Genomic DNA, 13,371 nt, shown 5'->3' with positions numbered 1-13,371 from the left:
TGGCCTCTCTGACTCCAGGCAGGTCAAGTGCAGGGCCATTAGGTAGCGCTTTCGCGCGCTAATGGCCCTGTGAATAACAGAAGGGCGAGGGGAAATTCTTTTGTCCCCTCGCCCCCCCATGCTTGTCCCCCGTGTCCCCCTCACTTTAAAATCTGGGGGGGATATATCCCCCGCGCCCCCCACACTTCCTACGCCCATGTACGTTAGAAAACCAGTGACAATGAATGAAAGCACAGATGAAAAAGAACCTGCAACAGTCTGATTAAGAGAAAATGAGTATCTGGTAGACGATGAAAGTGGCATAAGTTAGAATCAACGATATACAGCTTTGTTATCTGACACCCCAACCTTCGATAGGGCCGCCATAGGCTCTTGAGCAAAACTGTGGGCCCTGGCACTTATTTTTTTAAGAAGTTAGGCACTGCCCCTGGGAGATGACTACACCCCAGGGAGCCATTTGATGTTCATTAACTGCGCCAGCCTGTAACCCAGCTCCCAGTTCCAGACAGGCCCACATCTGTGAGGAAGGGGGTCTGTGAAGACTTGTTATTTCTCATTATGTATCATTTGCAGTTTAGCAGAGAACAAAAGCATTTATTTTAGGTTCAGCAGGAAGATGCTTAATACTTTAATTACTGACTACTCACTATATTTTGGTCACTTCTTATCCATACACACCTTATCCATTCACTAGGTTACTAATTCGATGTTCAGCGTTTAGTTCTGAAGTATTTCCTATGACATGGCCCTTCACCTTCAAGAAAGATCCTAAATCGTTGCTTTAGTAATTCCAGTCACTGCTAGATGTTGATTCTCTGCGGTGACAATGATATCTGCCCCAGGTGATGATAAACATTTGCAATGCAATAGGTCTGACATTTACAAGAGTTTGAGCTATGGGCATTGTAAATGATAATTTTTTTAAACCGATAAATAAAAGGCATTGTCATTAACAATACCGATAGCGTATTGCATTGCAAATTTGGCGCCCGTCTATAAAAATTTTTTTAAAGCGTTAGGAGAGATCGTCAGGACAAAGCTATTTGAGAAACTAGTGTTTGGACGGCTATAATATAAGCCTACCAAGTAACAACACACATAACAGGGGGTGTCGCCATGGGAGGTTACAAAATGAGCCAAGGCGGTACTAAGGAGGGACTACTAAGCCGATTGACCAATGAACAGCCATAGTTTACAGTGGACAATGACACAAGCCAATGAAAAATATGGGTGGAGAGTGGGTGGAGCTTCAAGTCCCTATCTGAATACAGCATGCCTCGCAGAGCAGCGCATGCGCTACCCGGGCTCGACCTAAAAATGAACATGGTTTACATGACTTTAGTCTTAGACTTCCCCCATAAATATAAAAGAAACTGCCAAAACAAAATCCTAGTTTAGTCCCGAGAGAACCAATTAAAGTATAGGTTGCGACAATGGCAAGAGTGAGTATAAATGACAGGTATCTTTGTATTGTGGGATCCAATGATACCGATACTAAATGATTGCATTTTTAGGAAGGAGACCAACTGCTGGGGTGTTTAATTCTCTTTGAAATCTTTATTCGGCGTTCGGGATCTTCTGTTCTCTGCTGACAGGCAGCAATATCGCCGACTTCAGCTCTGCTCAAGCCCCATCCGTTTTTAATTGGGCCTTCTCCACCCCTCTGCACTTCATATCAGTGCCCCCTCCTGTTATGCTAGCATCTAATGAGGATCCCTTAATTGACATGTCCCTCTGTCCTGTTTCATCTGCGCGCCCATCACAAAAGCAGGTTGCTGTCCGCGCCTTATAGCCTGACACTCTCTTAACAAACTAAATGATTGAATGTTGTGTTAGTGGAGCGCTGCGTGCAGTCAGTGACGTCTGCTGCACTGACACGCCTCTAATAGACTGGAATGAATGCTCGCTTTGGAGCCCAGCAGGGCCGCTCTCTCCAAACTGCGCCTTCAATTTGCTGCAGTAATATTTGAAAAAAACACAATTCGCTATCAATCTTTTGCCTTCCAGCTTCCCTCTAGCCTTTCATGTTTCGGGTTTCATGAATCCACATAGGCCTCCCCTTAATACTAACTTTGTTTCTTATTCTTACATAATTCATTGCCCTAGTTTCCTCACCCTTTTTTCACGCGAGGGTTCCATGGCAGTGAATTTCTGCTGTCTCCGTGAAACCATTATAGTTGGGGAAAATGTTACATCTCCCTGTAGGCTGACTTCTCCACGTCACAATCGATAGTGAAAGAAACTATATCAATAGTGTGCTTCTCTATTTCAGGCACAACCAGATCTCCCAGAGACGGCGAGGTCCCAGGAGTCGATTACAATTTTATCCCGGTTGAGCAGTTCAAGGCCCTGGAGGAGAGCGGAGCGTTGCTCGAGAGTGGGACGTACGATGGTATGTATTGTATTGCGATTGCATTTATATAGCTCTTACTACCCCTGATGAGGTGTTGAAGCGCTTTTTCTGCAAGTAGCAGGCTACTCCAGAACCCATTAAGGATTAGTGGTGAATTAGTAGAGTGAAATATGAAAGTAGTTTGAGTGGTATATATGTGAGGAAATAATTATGTATGCTTTTGACATAAGTGAATAGCGGTTCTCTCTCCTGTAGCCCTTACATCAGCAAAGAGTTGTAAATCTAATCATTAATTATAATCATGTTCAAGAAACTGCCATGCAATGTTGGTGCATTGATAAAGCTATATGTTCTATTTTGTATGTACCACTCAGGGCACAAGTCCTAAAAAAAGAAATGGGGTGACGCTGTCACCGGAAGTGACGTCACGAAAGGTGGCTTGCACCATCGGGCTCATTGCCTCCCCTCGCTCACCCCTTAGATGCGATTGCATCTGAGAAGTCAGCGCGTGAGCAGCGTGCTGCGAGCTCCTTGTCCCAGAGAGGCCAAAGAGTGAAGTCCAGCTGTTTGGCAGTGTGGACGGCGTCCACCCGGTAAAATAGGTGGGGGGACGCCATCCCACCCGCGTGGTACCCCGACTCGAGTCCTGGTACCACTTTATACTGGAAGGGCACTTCCACTCGTTGATGCTAAGGGAATAGGGTTCAAAGATCATGCATTTTGTGTTAATGGGAAATCCTGGATTGGAGCTTGAACTTTCATCAGCATTAGCCTTCTGTAGCGAACTAAAAGGCCGTGCCTCAGATAGTCAAGCATCTGTACCCATTGTGGAGTGGTGTGGCTCACTGGTTAGAGGCGGCAGACCTGTAAGCAGAGAACGGCCCGGGACCAGGGTTCAATTCCCGACGCGGCAGGGTCTTGGACCAGGGTCAACGGACTCGATAATTCTCGCCTCAGTGCCTACTCTAACCAGGGTAGTAGTGTATGCGGAGCCCCGCAAATACATCCCCTGGTGAGGCACACCAATATGGATCACAAAAAGTGGTTCGTCTTTCGTTTTAACTCTTTGTTTATTTCATTTCCGTGATTGTATACATTTAGTTCGTTTCAGGATAATTGAATTCGATATTTAGTAGCATATCAGAAGACAACGAATGTTGTAACAAGTTAATATTTGAACATTAACCTCCAATGCATTTCGGGCTTAAGTGCCCTTGGTCACGGAGAGCTGGGGAGGAAGCGGAGAGGAACAACAGTGAGGGAATGTGCAGCGACTAGACAGGTCGGGGAGTCTATCATAGTGCTATGGTGTGTGGGCTTATCAAAACAAGTTACAAGTGCGCGAGGCTACAGTGAAGGGTGGGGCATGTGATGGGAATGTTACCGCCAGTGAAGAGATCGATATCTAAACCTGCTTACAAGAGTCTTACTTCAAAATTACGCGTGGCGTCCTGAGACGTTGTCAGTCGGTCATCCGCTCGTTGTCTCGTGCGCGTGTGAGACAAACTGCTTGATATTTACATAGACAGTGATGACGGACTAGCGCCCGGGAAATACGGGGGCCATTTTGGAGTGGTGAAAACTAGAGGGTAACGCATATTATGCAGGTAGGAGAGTACATGCATAGGGAGATAAACAAAGGTAAAGAGGAAACCAAAGTGAAAATGCACATTCCCTCACTGTTGTTCCTCTCCGCTTCCTCCCCAGCTCTCCGTGACCAAGGGCACTTAAGCCCGAAATGCATTGGAGGTTAATGTTCAAATATTAACGTGTTACAACATTTGTTGTCTTCTGATATGCTACTAAATATCGAATTCAATTATCCTGAAACGAACTAAATGTATACAATCACGGAAATGAAATAAACAAAGAGTTAAAACGAAAGACGAACCACTTTTTGTGATCCATATTGGTGTGCCTCACCAGGGGATGTATTTGCGGGGCTCCGCATACACTACTACATTGATATCCACAGGTGTTTAGACGGATAACACCACCCTCCGAGTGCACCCAGAACTTAGAAGCCTTTTGTTGAACCAACCCACCTCCTTGTTGTGCACCCTTCCACTTCCACTATTTACTCTAACCAGGGAACACACTCGGCAACTCTGGGCATTAAGCTTACCTCATCTCCACAACGGCCCCCCACAGACACTGGGGATGCCTGGTTTCACCCTGGAGATACCCAGTAAGGGACCATCTCACAGGGAAAACCAGGACGGGTTCCCCAGCGGTCTATAGCGCCAGGACACTCGGGTAGAGTAACAGTGCGCTTTACAAGTATCCCACATTTACATCCCACATTTACGTGACACCTCACCCACAGCCGATGCGTTGGCAGCCACGTCACAAAGTGTAAGAGCAGGAGGTTTTATGTAGGAAGATGAGCTCATATCCTGGCTTGGCTTGTGTTTGTCCCAATTGATTAGGAAACAACGGAAGTCACGAAGATGGTCTGGGAAAGTTGGGGTTCATTGTTAGGGTTGCGAGATGAGTCTGTATCACCAGAACATCGTGTTCTGCAAATTCATGCTTTTTGGGAGTTGAAAATTCGGGTGACCCATTTAGATGTATACATCTGATAACAATGTAAATGAAAACTGGTGTCTCTAGGACACGTAGGTACCCAGTAAGCATCCTGAATATATCCTCTTCTGGGCCCAGCTGTCAGGGTTCTGGTGAAGCCCTTCGGTCTCCCATACCAAATATCTGACAACCCTTTAAAGCTGGCATGCTCTCCCTCACCACACTTTTCCACAAAGCCGAATTTGACTATGCTATGGAAACGTTTACAAAGTTATACCCCAGACTATTAAACGTTGTTGCAATTCTATATCTGTGCACCATACAAGTGCTAGTTTGCAAAACCAGTATGCATAACTTTTGTCTGGAATCATGTGAACTCATTACAGAGTGGTAGTTAATAACTGTTATTGCAATAAGCCGGCCCTCTCACTCTCCTTATGAGTCATGTCTAGCCAGATTCTTGAAACACTATCCATTTTTAACAAGCATTGGCTATGCCAATAGGTCTGGTTTATAAATGAAAGTGTATTTTTTTAAATTAATTGGTAAGACAACATACACACACTCACCCTTACACTCATTCATTCATCCATCCACTCACATTATTGCATTAACCCATTTACACAACTATAATACACCGAGCCCACAAACTCGACAAGATATGCAAGGTATAAATGAAAAGAATACAAATGTTTTTTTTAAAACAACATGCTGCCATCTAAATATGATAAGCATATGTTATGCTTGCAATAGTAAAATTAAACAGCAGCAGTGGATGTCCGGCAATGCTATTGTACATAATGAATAGTTGTGTTAAAGTTCCAGCATGGCCGCTAAGTTTAGAAGCAATATGTTGACTATCTTGGAAATTTCCGTCTTAGAATCCACAATGGTTGTCTAGTTCGGAGGCAGTGGCTTGACGAAATGCAGTGCACTGCAGATGAAATGAGTGACAAGCTAGCAGCCTATCTAGGAAGCCGTAGTAAGGTCAAAGAAATTAAAATAAAAAAAGTAAAGAAATTGAAGGGGACCATTAAAAGCAGAAAACTGGTGCAGAAGTGCCCTCATTTTCAGGTGGATGTGCATTGTGCACGTGACCAAAAAGATGCTGTCACGAAGGTCAAGAGACCCAGTGGCTGAAATGGGCTGATTCATTGTCCCTTGCTATATGCTGTCTTGGATGTAAGCAGAATATAAATTACACTTCTACAGACAAATGACAGAAGAGACCTGACACAGTGGTCTTCTGATATACAGAGCTACATATCTGTCTATCTATCCCATCACTATCCCTCTCTTTTGCAGAGGTACTTTTTAAATGTTTAATCTTGGGTTTGCTGGCCGTCTCTATCCCTTCCTGGCGCTCCCACCCCGTCTTGCATCCTTGTTCCCATCCATCCAAGGCCCTTGATGCTCTCCCTGTCCCTCCCACCCCTCCTGCGACCTTGTTGTTTTCCCTGTCTCTCCTACTCCCTCCTGCGTCCTTCTTTCGTGCCTCTGTCCCACCTACCCCACCTGCATCCTTCTTTCTAACCCCTTCCCACCCCCATTTCAATCTGTCAGAAAAAGAAGGGAACATTTGAGGTCTGTATCGTTGTAAACCAATGGTCTGTTGCCTTTAGGGTGTTCCCTGCGCTATTAAAAAGCTGGTAAATTGTCGACAATATGACTTTTTCTACTCTCTGCTGTAATAATAGCAGCCCTCCCTGTCGCAGCAAAGTCAAACCTTTTGCTCTGGGAATTGTGGAAAGCAGAGGTTGTCAACAAATAAAACGGTTTCTCCATTTGGTGCACATGTTCTATCCTGGTAAGTGAGGTTGTTTTAGCAGGTTTCACCTATATCTGCAGCAGTGGTAATATTCTTGGTTTTGGGTGTGTAGTGTTGGAAGTGCTGACAACAGAAGGCCCCGCTCATGTGCTGTCAGTCTAGCGCATCCGCTGTCTGGTTTAAGTTAAGTCTTGCTCCCTCCCAGGCGGTTTGCCCAGTGCATTTGCCATTTTGTGAAAGTGGCCATTAGCCATCTCGGTGGCTGTTTGACACACACTCACTGGAACCATTTTTGGCTGCTTTACTGCACTGCCTCCCGTAGGACTTCAAACATGTAAATCATTGTTACTTGCTCCAAGCAAACAAAATATGGCATGCATGTTGGTTTCAGCCTCAGCCTATGTCTGCCAAAGAGATCTGGAATAGGTGTCCTCTCACCTGTGACCTGGCAGGGCTTTGCGTTCCTTGAGTTAAGACATCACAAACCCTTCTCACTCTTCATTGAACAAGCATTGGCCAAGCCAATAGGTTTCTTCTATGCAAGATCTACTGGCTTTGTCAATGTTTTTAGCCATGTTGGACGGAAGTGCAGTCTGCTGTGGAACATGGCTTAAATTAAGTAAAGAGAAAAAGCGGTATGACACAACTAGCATTTACCACGTCATATCACTATTTTCTTGACATTCAGCCATTTTGCATAGCACCACCATCGCTGCTGTGCAGCGTGGCCAAAAATGACAAAATACGCTATGATGCAGTCAACGCTGGCCGCAACATAGTGCTTGTTTTTCTTTGCTTTAAGACATATTGCCCAGCTGCCTAATCTGCTGTGCAACATGTCTAAAAATAGATCTTCCATAGGATAAACCTATTTGCTTGGCCAGTGCTTGTTGTTCCTTTTGCACATGTGACCCCTTGCTAGAATTTACTATCAGGCAGGGACTTACAGCTGTGCAGAATGCCATATCCTGGTTGGTTACTCCACAGTCACGCTTCACCAAATCTCCCCTGCTTTGAAATCGCTACACTGTGCTTTCTATCTGAAGCATGTTTTCCCTCAAGAGCAATAAACATCATGTATAAGGCTATATATCTGAAGACACCAGAATGTTTGGCTTCCCAATTTTGTTCTGTATACTTCGAAACAGGCTCTCTGTTTTCCCGATCAATTTGTTCTTATGGATCGCAAAACTAAAACTGTGTGACTTGCCAAGACTGATTGTCTACATTTTTGCATCAAAACTATGGAATACGTTGCCCCCTGACCGAAGTACTGAACCCAAAATTCTGACTTCCGAAAGCCTGTTAACAAATACTTCTCTCTCAGTTTGGTTCAGTCTAGTGCCTTATCTTAGCCTTTTTTTTTATCTCTGGCTTTAATCAGATGAGGTATGTGTAGCGCCAAGAAGGTACACTTTGCAATCGGAAGTTGTACACCTCATATTCAAGTTGATGTCTGGTTTTCCCAGTCTTCCTACTGTTTGTCGGTCCGTTCACAAAATATAGAAAGGGCTTACACTGAACATACTAATTTGGAAATCAACGAAAAAAAGGTTAGGCCTCAGAATATAGGCTGCGAAACTCACCCTGACAAAATTAAGGTTGATGTTCAAAGTTGCCAATACGAATCATGGAAAATTTTTTTAATGTTTAGGTTTTTTCTATTGAGGACAGCAGTGCACCACTTGTTTTTTCAACAAATGTCTCAAAATGTGAAGGGGAAATATGCTATTTGAGTCACATCTGTAAAGATGTCACAAGAAAATGTAATCTCTTTATGAAACAAAAAAACAAGAAATGTTGGATGGTTCCACTCATGTTGATGGTCAGTTTGAGGGGATGCAAACTAAGAAAGGTTAGTATAGTGTAGGATCTGGAACTATTGATTTTCCAGACATATAACATGAGTTAGCATTTGTCTTTGTGGTACCAGCACTAGAGAGAAAGTGTGTGTGCATGTTGGAGGGAGATGGGTGTTTTCATTTGCAGCAACAAGTGTGTGCTGAATGTGGCTAGTTATTACCAGTCACTATTTGCTAGTAGATTTGCATCCAGTCCGAGGTGATAATTCCATTTCATGTTTTTGTAGATGTGATGTATCTACTTCTGGGACTGTCAATGGATTACGGCATAACAATGTTACAACAGGTCTTTCAATTCATCCAAGACAATGTTATCTCTCATGAAGCTAGTCGAGAAAAGGTTCAAAGCGCTACATGTGCAACTTTCATCTAGTGTCAGCATAACTTCTCACAGATATTTAGATATTTCTGACACTTGATGGCAAAAATTGCTTAGGTTTCCTTGAACAACTCCTCAGATATTTTCTTCAAATGATTCTGAGGGAGAGGGGTTTTATGTAGCTCAAATTTAGGGTATAATCATTAAATAACCCCTACCTCTGGTCGTATGGATCTGTTTTCATCGACAAAGAGAAATGAGGACCAATCATCTACATACCAATAAATCCTCAAAGACTTTTAGTTCAGCCAGTAAAGAGAGTTAGTGTGAGTTAAAGGGTTTTATTTTAAATTATTTTAGTCTTTCATCTATTTATTCATTTGCTCTTAATCCTTAGATTTCAGCATTAAAAGTTAGTATAATCCATCTATCGATATTTGAGTATAAAATGGAACAAAATGTTTGTTCCAATTTTGGTTAATATAGTAATAATTCAGCAAGCGTGTTCCAGCAAGTAAAATTCCCTATTCTAAATAATTTGGATTAATGAGGGAAAAAGGTGTTGGTTCATAGTACACGTAAACGTGCAACTCACCCCACATTCTCACTGCAATGCTCAAGAACGGAGATTAGAGCCAGTTTGTGGTTTTCTAATGTGTAGCCTTTTTTATTCATATCAACATTTTAAATTGCTTGTAAGCGAAGTCCGTCAAATGACGGGTATGCACAAAGGAAACATTCATTTCATAGATATCAAAAGCAAGATGGATGATGAATACACAAGTCAAATATCATATTTCACATTCCAAGAATATCCGGCACACATTGTTGTGAGATCCGCTGTGCGCAGTGTGCCAGCAGGCCCCACCTTGCAACAGGTCCCCGCCCCCCAGGTTCCACCCAGGGCATCCTGAACACAAACGTTCCAAAACCCAGCATCGCAAGGTAGGGCAGGAGAGTCCAGGGACCACCAGTAGGTCAGGCCCCACCTCCCGCCTGCCCCGTACCCACACAAATCATACCCGTCAAGGGGGAAGTTCAGTCCCAGAATCAGAATTCTTGTGTATCCCCCTTTATGATCTGCCAGGGACACTGCCACAGGATGAGGAGCTTACTGGCGCTCTCGCCCTCCCCCGCACAACACTGTCTGAAGTCTGCCATAAACCCCAGAAAAGTCTGACAGTATCTCTGGATCGATTGATTGGCCTCTTATTTCATTAGTTGGTATCCTGACAGTGAGAGCTGCTTGGCCCCCAACCGCAGCATGACAGCTCCCCAAAGTATTGATGTTCCTGTAGGCCTTTTTTTGAATATTTTCTACAGAGGGTGACTCAGATTGTAATCCCAGAAGTGCCTAAGCCTTCTAACGGAGGACTTGGAGATATCCCCTGTCTTAGTTAGCCCTTTTATTCCACAACTTCCCTTTCAACTGTTGGTTATCAAGCAGTGGCGTAATCAAGAATCATCTTAAAGTTATGTGTTAAATTACCTGGTCCAAGACCGCTTCACCTAAATATGTCTTGGTAGCAAACCTCAGCGACTGGTGTCCTGACCTGAAGTCCAACTCCAGTGCTCATTGCGCCGGGCAGGCCTCAGTTTACACTATCTCCCTATTCCCGATCAAGGGGACCATGTCAACCTGACAGGAACCAATGACAAGTCAGCTTCAGTATTTCCACTATACTCAATCCCGGATAGAGCTACCAATCCAGGGCCTACTAAAATGTATCAGCCCCGCCAGGGTGCCTGGACCCCGGCACAACCCCCAAAGATCATACACCGAGCATCTCTGGTATGGCCAGAAAGTATGGAACCACTAGTAGATCAGCCCCCCTCTCGCCAGCCCGTTGGCCAACAAGCTCATTACAGGCTGATGACAGCCATACGCGCCTTACTGGTGCCTCCCGGGAGCCACACAAGGCATCCCGTCTGCTGGGATACCTGTATTTTGACCAACCTTCAGGCAGATGCTATCCAAAAAGAACTCCAGGCAACCATGGGTAGGGCTGAAAGGTCCAGGACCCCCAGCAGGTCAATCCCCTTTTTCTTCAGCCAGACCCAGGCCCCCAATATCATTACTGGCTGACATCAGCCATAGTCCCCTTCCCAATGCAGCCCAACAAACATGATACCGCCCTGCACACTGAACCAACTCAGCTATGCTGCCAGTTCCATTTCCATCAATTAACCCATCAGCAGTAGCCCAAGACCACTGCAGGACCCTTACTGCCATGGACTCGGCTCTGCTGCCCCCCTCCAAAGTAAACCAACCCTCGGTTGTAGATAAGCCTGTCCCTCCCTTTCCAGACTGCTACCTGGAAACCATAGTGACACACTCATTGGACATGTAGCTCGCCTTTTGCTGGACGTTCCATTGGATTGGGATTCATTAATAGGTGCCCTCCTTCAGGCAACCAATTGGTGTAGGATAGTAAACCTATGGTTCTCCTCCACAATACACAACCAGGCAGAACTATGCCAGTGGCTTTACAGTCCCCAATGGTGAGGAGCCATCCAGTCGCCCCTCCCTTGGCACACAATGTGAGCCAAAAATGCATACTCCGATACCAATCAATGTAACCCAGCCCTTGCTTACGCCTTGCCAGTTTGTACTCTGCATGGGTTGAAGATATTGCCTCAGAGCTACCGCTCCCCCCTTCTGACTGAGACTGCTCCATATGTGGGAGGTGGTGCTTTGTCCATTCACAGTTAAGACCCCTGGCTAGAGGCCCCCAGGAGGTTATAACTGGCTGGTTTTACTATGTTATGTTATCTTATGTTAATAGCCTTTTATATAGCTCATGTACACCCAGGGGTTTCATGGCGCTGACTAGCAGGGACCCAGATGGACAAAGGGTTTATACCTAGGCCAAGGGGAAAAGCCAGGTCTTAAGCTTTTTCCTGAACATTAAGAGGTCGGTGCAGGAGCGGATCCCCAAAGGAAGGGAATTCCAGAGTCTGGAAGCAAGGGTCCCAAACCTGCGTCCTCCCTGACGTTGCAGTTTGAAAGTGGGAGTAACCAAAAGATGAAGATTGGCGGATCGAAGGTTACGGGAGGGGGTGTACCTGGGCAGGAGAGTATTAATAAATTGGGGACTACGAGCATGGAGAGATTTGAAAACGATACATGCTGTTTTGAATTCTACTCGTTGAGAAAAAGGGAGCCAATGGAGTTGTTTTAGCAGGGGCCTGGCTGATTGCCAACAAGGCTGCCGGTGGATCAATTTGGCTGCTTGATTCTGCACCAGTTAAAGGCATTTGCTGAGATAAAGAGGGAGGCCCAGGTAGATGGAATTGGCACAGGTGTGATAGTACTAACGCTATCACCACTTGGATCAAAGCCGACTGGGTTAGCATCCAACTAATTTTCTTAATCCTGCGGAGCTGGTAAAAGCAGGAAGATACCACCGTGCCTACTTGGGTTTTCAGTGACAGATCCCTTTCGATTACTACTCCCAGGCTCTTTACCGAGATAGAGGGGGTGGGCGGGGGACCGAATTCAGGGGGCCAGTAGTGTGGGCCCCAAAATATTTGGCTTTTGCCGTTAAGGATTAATTCGGTCTAGCCGGGGTTCAATTTTAAATGATTAGAGTCCATCCAATAACGAATATGCAGCATGGTGTCCTGGAATTCCCTGATAGAATCGGGAGAGTTGTCTATTGTAAAAATAAGTTGAAGGTCGTCTGCATAGTTGAATGTGACGGCCTTGAACATTTCCAGTGACTGGATCAAAGGTTGAACAAAAGGGGGGACAACGAAGAACCCTGAGGAACCCCACAGGTGGTCCGGAGTTTAGGAGCAGTAAAGGGAGCAAGGCGGACCGCTTGAGTGCGGTCATTAAAGAAGGACCTAATCCAGCTGTAGGCTGAGTTACGGATGCCGGCCGTTCGACACGGTCCAATAAGATGGCATGATCGACCGTGTCGAACGCGGCCAAGAGATCCAATAGAACCTGAGCCTGAGGTATTCCCTTGTCTGCATTGTCGCGAAGAGAATCCACGACAGCAGTGATAACAGTCTCGGTGGAATGAGCGGGCCAAATCCCCGCTTGATGAGGATCCAGGTGGTTGGAGTGTTCAATAAAGTTGGAGAGATGGGTGGTTACATGGGCTTCAAGGATTTTAGCCAGGTAAGGGAGGAGAGAAATTGGCCTATAATTAGAAAGGATTGAAGAATCCGCACCCGTCTTTTTTAGGAGGGGTACGACTACTGCCTCTTTAAAGGCTTTGGGGACCATGCCCTGTGATAGAGAGGCATTGAGAAAGGTCAGAATGGGGGCGGAGAGGGCCGAAAAGATTTCCTTTGAAATATAAGGAGGACAGTAGTCCCTGGGGGGAACCGGATTTCACCCTTGTTAAAGGGCTTGTAGGGAGTCTGCAATGAGAGGTGGAAACTGATCGAAGGAATGATCACTGGAAATCTGTGGGTGGTGTTCTGTATAGGGGCAGTAGCTGAGATACTAGCTTTGATCATGGAGATTTTATCAAGGAAATATTGATTGAGAGAGTTACACAGGTTTTGGGTAACGGTCGGTTTTAGAAGA

At 45.2% G+C, this 13,371-nt stretch overlaps 1 protein-coding gene across 2 annotated transcripts in view; it reads left to right on the top strand.

Annotated features, from left to right (window-relative positions):
• The window catches only part of MAGI3 (membrane associated guanylate kinase, WW and PDZ domain containing 3), a 1,323,293-nt gene that overhangs the window by 492,163 nt on the left and 817,759 nt on the right, over nucleotides 1-13,371 (top strand). For both annotated transcript variants that reach the window (XM_086923326.1, XM_086923327.1), the window contains exon 3: nucleotides 2,273-2,392. In XM_086923326.1, the coding sequence (XP_086779452.1) occupies nucleotides 2,273-2,392 (120 nt within the window). The remainder of the gene's footprint in view (nucleotides 1-2,272; nucleotides 2,393-13,371) is intronic.

The sequence above is a fragment of the Lissotriton vulgaris genome, chromosome 5 (assembly GCF_964263255.1).
Source record: "Lissotriton vulgaris chromosome 5, aLisVul1.2, whole genome shotgun sequence".
In the NCBI taxonomy this organism is placed as follows: domain Eukaryota; kingdom Metazoa; phylum Chordata; class Amphibia; order Caudata; family Salamandridae; genus Lissotriton; species Lissotriton vulgaris.
This window is presented reverse-complemented; position numbering and strand designations above follow the sequence as displayed.